The sequence below is a fragment of the Tupaia chinensis genome, unplaced genomic scaffold (genome assembly GCF_000334495.1).
Source record: "Tupaia chinensis unplaced genomic scaffold, TupChi_1.0 Scaffold140845_1, whole genome shotgun sequence".
NCBI lineage: Eukaryota > Metazoa > Chordata > Mammalia > Scandentia > Tupaiidae > Tupaia > Tupaia belangeri.
This window is the reverse complement of record NW_006200713.1, coordinates 627341-632591: the sequence shown is the minus strand read 5'-3', so window position 1 is coordinate 632591 and position 5251 is coordinate 627341. Positions and strand designations below refer to the sequence as shown.

General features: G+C 44.4%; 1 protein-coding gene and 1 long non-coding RNA gene across 2 annotated transcripts in view; one reads left to right on the top strand and one right to left on the bottom strand.

The window, feature by feature from the left end:
• The first annotated feature begins 2421 nt into the window (after positions 1 to 2421).
• Positions 2422 to 5251, top strand: part of CRLS1 (cardiolipin synthase 1) — a 32253-nt gene continuing 29423 nt past the window's right edge. Inside the window, 2 exon segments of the mRNA XM_027766084.1 lie at positions 2422 to 2979; positions 2982 to 3052. Of these exon segments, the coding sequence (XP_027621885.1) occupies positions 2835 to 2979; positions 2982 to 3052 (216 nt within the window). The 5' untranslated portion in view covers positions 2422 to 2834.
• On the bottom strand, positions 3067 to 3901 carry LOC114004966 (uncharacterized). The gene is made up of 3 exons (XR_003546901.1): positions 3833 to 3901; positions 3604 to 3739; positions 3067 to 3485 (listed from the first exon to the last, which is right to left on the bottom strand). It is a non-coding gene; the product is annotated as an uncharacterized LOC114004966 (long non-coding RNA).

Sequence of the window (5251 nt, the reverse complement as noted above, 5' to 3'; positions counted from 1 at the left end):
GAAAGAATTTTTATTATCATTACTTCTCAGCAAAGGACTAATTAAAGGGCACAGAGGTAAAGGGTCCTAGCTCCATTGTAATTGCACAATAGATATCAGTGGCTATTGTTAGATATATGCTTTCAAAGTACTAACTCAAATATGCTGTCAATAAGGTAATTAAGCAAAGTAAATTATTTACAGTCATTTCTTTTCATGCTAGTACTTACAGGATTGACTACAGAAGATACTTGACCAGTAAATTTTGGTGTTAACACTCATATGACTCACTCTAGAAAGCTGGGATACCATACGTGACTAGTAAATTTTGCTTATTTAAAAATATCAATGCTGACTACAAAAAAAAAGTGGGGAAATAAAAATTCAAAATCAATTGTAAGCATGAAACTTAGAATTTACACATGGATTTTTATTTATAGTTTTGAAATAGGCTATTTTTTTTAATGACTTTTCCCCCCATTTAAAAAAAAAAAAAGCTAATTTCCCATTTGGGAAAAAAAAAAATCCAGTGACAGGGACTCCCAGTCCCTTCAGACACATGAGGTTCTCACACACAAAGGGACTTCAAAAAGTGTTTGGAAGAATGAAATTAAAGCACAAGTTTGGGTCAGCAGGTGGCATGGTGGTTAGGGCACTGGACAGTCCCACATGGCATGGGTGACCAGGGTTCGAGTGCCAGATCTGGTGGCTTGCTTTCTCACTTTCCCTTTCACTATGTCTCTCTCTCTGGTCAAATTGAAATAAATGAATGAATAAATACAGTTAAACAAAGAATCCTTAAAAAGCACAAGTTTATTTTGGTGTAAAAATTTTCAAGTGTGCATTTTCCACAAACTTTTTGAAGACCCTGCATATTTACTTAATTTTATTGGATGGAAATTAATTATTACAGAACTTTATAAAACTGGAAATTAGCTTATTATAAACCAATTACTATGGGGGCCGGCAGGTGGCATAGTGGTTAAGGGCGCCGGACTCCCACATGGCCAAATATGGTTCCAGTCCCAGAACTGGTGGCTTGCTTTCTCACTTTCCTTCTCTCTCTCTCTCACTCTGTCCCTCTCCGGTCAAATTAAAATAAATAAATACATACAGTTAAATAAAAAATAATTCATTAATAAATAAATAAGCCAATTACTAACTGGAATTTTTTGGTTTCTTCTGTCCCCTGCCCTGCTCTACACCAGACGTGAGTGAGTGTGCTCCATGAGAGAGACAGAGAGACAGGTACTCTCAACAGGCCTGTCATGCCATGACACTCTCCGGAGCCCTACGGCCACCCATCCTGGGGTGCACTGGCAGTGTTCAGGTGGGCCCAGAACGCAAACCCAGAGCCTTCCCATGTGGCCTCCAACATCACCCAGCAGCACCCCTATTGCCTGTGCCACCACAGCTGGGCCTCCAATATTATTTCCTGTGTGTACACCAATATCTTATATCTGGAATTGTTTCATGGGTTTCTGCATTTTTCTCTGTACTTTATCCCAGGTTAACCTGTTCACTGTTGACAACTGTCAAATTCTAGAACATGAGATCAAAGACTAATAACTGGATCTTCTGTGGTCTTAAAATATTAGGAGCTGTTGGGGCCAGCAGAGGAGAGAGTCCTTGTGTCATAGGACTCCCACATGGCCAACAGCTGTTAGAGTCCCAACCCAGTGGCTTGAAACGGATGCCTGGTGGATCCTAGGAAGAGGATGGAGGGGAAGGGATTGCCATGTGGCCATCTCCCCTTTGAAGTGATTTTTCACTTTTCCTTTCACTGTCTCTGTCTTTATGGGGGGTGGGGTGGGGGAGTAGCCGCTCTAAAGCCAAAACCTCTTCAAGAAAATATTAGGAGCTATCATTGTCCTTTAGGCCAAATGTCAAACACTTTGGTATTTTATGAAGACTTAACAGTAATATCAAGTAAAGTTGGCTTTTGTTTTTTAAGTTGGCTTTCTTAATTTTAAGATATTTTACTGTATTTTCGATGTAGGATTTATCTTTTTTCCTCTAAGGTTTTTTTCTCTGAATTCATATTCAAGTGAAAAACAAGAAAATAACGATTTTACTACACGATTTGGGATACTCTTACAATAAGCAGGTTTCTTAACCTCTCTAAAGCCTAAATTCCCTCTATAAAAGTAAAGGTATAATAATATTGGAACTTGTCTTAGAGCAGTTGGGAAGGTTACATGGAATAATGTGCTATAGCCTGGCTATACAGTGAGAACTGTTTTCAAGAAGATGATTAGTAATTGCTACTAACATGTTCTAACACTCCTACTTCTTGGTATAGGCATCTTCACTCAATGCTCGACACGAAGGAAAGACTCAAAGAACTGGTATTTATTACTTCTGTATCGCATACGGAATTAACAGTTAAACTTCTGCGAGGGTCGCACACACCTCGGACCGAGCCCTTCCGCGGGGCACTGACCTCGGAGGGTGTGAGATGGTTCCTATGCCCTGCGGCCACGTCTGTCCTGCGGTCGCCCAGCCCTGCGAGGCCCTTCCTCCACCTCCCCCGCCTCCTGGCCTCCCGGCTATGGGAGGAGCCTTCGCTTCCGAAAGCACAGGGGTCGGTCCTAACGGCGCGCCTCTCCCGCTGCCGCCGGGGGCACTAGGAAGCCCTACGGCGACGGTGTCGCAAAAGTGTCGCGAAGGCGTCCGCCCTTTGCGGTTCTGGGCCACCTGTATAAGCGGAGCGTGCTGGGGTTTGAAAGCTAGTATGGAGGCAGCGGCGGCTGAGCTTTCTCGGTATTGCGGGGACTGCTTGGAGAAGCAGCTCGCTGGTGTGTCCGGCTGCTGAGATCTCGCTGCCTTGGTACCCCCGGCCCGGTGGCACGACCATGCTGGCCTCGCGCGTGGCGCGCAGCTCGTGGGGGGCCCTGCGCGGCGCCGCATGGGTGCTGGAGGCGCGTCCGGGCAAGGGGCGCGCCCGCGGGGCCCTGCTGCTGTCTGCGCCCTGCTGCCTAGGCTGCCTGGCAGAGCGCTGGTGGCGGCCGGAGGGGGCGCCGCCGCGGAGGCCCCGGGCGGCGGGTGGGGCCCAGCGAGTGCCGCCAGCCTGGTACGTACCGAGAGGGCGGAGGGCTGGGGTCCCCTGCTGGCACCTGGTCCTGGACGTGGATTATGTGCTTTGGCCCGTCCAGCTCCGACCTGTTTCATAACTTTGAACCGTTTCCTGAAGAGAAGTTAGAGGCAGATCACTAGTTCGGGGTGAATTTCAGGGGCCCCAGCCAGTTCCTCCTACAGTCTCAGCGATCTAGTCAGAATCCCCTTTCTTATCCGCTTCTGTCTGCATCGGTTGCTGGAAGGGTATCTGCCTATTGCATTTGTAAAATTAGCCTTTGCGTGTCTTACTGAAGGTCCGTTTTTAATGTTCCGAAGGGAATCCCCAGCGTTTAGGGCGAGCCCGTGGGAATCTTCAGAAAGGTGTACAGCCCCTTCTGTCTGCTCGTGCAGGTTTGGTTCATCATCATTTGGCCGTTGGTAACCTTACACTTGATAGGGTGAAGACACATGAAATAATCGAGGTAGTAATTAAAAGACCATTACCTTCTAACTTTAGAAGGAGATTAGGTTACTCTTGAAGTAACGGAGGGACATTTGTCCACTTACCGGTTGAAATAAAACAGCCCAGGCAGAAGACACTGGGGTATGCCTGGGAGAGCTTTTGATGTCATGTCAGCAGGACTCATGCAATTATTACATCTTCAATTGTTAGGTCTTCACTGGGCCCCTGCACTGCTTTCACCTGTTGTACAGCATGGGTTGAGGTGGCCATATCCTGGCAGGGGTCTTACCTCCACTAATAGCTAAAGCAAGTTGGGTTTTGGATGCTGGATACCTTCAAGTTGCCATATCCTGGCTGAAGTCTTTCCCAGAACGCAGTAGTTGGTCGAGTATGCCACAGGTTATCTGGTTGGGTAATCCGAGATTAGTTCTGCTAATGTGAACTTTGAAACTTTCACCAATTTAATGAGTAGAAATGAATGAAGTCGTTTGACTGCAGTGTTTTATGCAGAGCTAAAAAAAGATCTTTGACTATTTCAACAACATTCAGTACTGTTTGTTAATTGACCAAGTGAAATTTGGTCGTTTGCAACTCTGTCTTTAATTTTACCCTATGGATATTTTTGAGGTTGCTTTTGGGGCTCTTCATTAGGATCTTTTCCTTAGTTACTGTTTTTCTAAGTCATGACTTACCTTTCCCTCTCTCCACCTTCCCAACGTTTGATCGGTATTTGACTTATTGGTATTTGACTTCTTCTGTACCACAGTATGGTCAACAGACTTATCTTTTTTTCTCTGGTCTCTGAAACACTGTGATCTTTGAACTTGAATTTGGAACTTATTCCAAGAATGTTTTCATTTAATCATGTAATGTGATCTGTCTACTTGCAGTAGAGGACCCCACATTAGAGGTTTATGTTGTTTGGTGCTTCGTGATTTGTTTCCAGGAGAATTTTTCTACAGCTTTCAGTGACAGTACTCTGGCCCCCCCCCCCCCCCATTATCCCTCCAAGCTGAGGAGCTTCTGGGGTTCTTGCTGGGTTTTATTTATATACAAACTTAGTATCTTTAGAGAATATCTTTTCCAACAGTATGGTTTATGGAATTTTACAAATGGACTCATTTTTTTTTTTAAATTAAAATTAAGTTTCAAGCAAGTTGGTTTGTGATTAAGAAAGAGGCAAAGTAGGGTTAATTTACGTGAAGGGAAAGTTCCGTAGGGTGGAATTGGCAGTCTTGACTCCGTGGAGGAAAAAAAAAATCTAGGCTTTAGGGAAAGGACATTTTCTTGGTGTTATTTCTGTACCGTGTTGTGCAGGGTGTCTTAGCTCTGGTAGGCTGAAGCTTTTTAAAGTTGAAATAGCCTCTCACCAATCAGATTCTGTTGGCAAGGAAGGGTTGTTCTTCAGAGCAGCTGCCAAAAAGCCCTTTTGTTAGTGCCAACATCACATAGCTTGGCTCCAAATGAAGTTTCAAGGAATCATAAAGCTCTTGCTTGGGAGCTGAGGAAAATAAACCTCAGTTTCTCGTTGGGTTCCTTAACTAGAACAGCTGTTTTCCATAGCTGTTTTGAACAGATTTTCTCTTTATTTCCAAATACCGCAATTCCTATTCCTGTTTCTATTTTTTTTCCCAACAGTTGTTGGACTTAGTGACCAGGTTATAGAATTTTCCTTCTTTTTTAAATTTATATTCCATTATTAGCAGTGCGCTCTCCAGAAAGACGGAGAGATAGAGAGAAAGTGAGAAATCA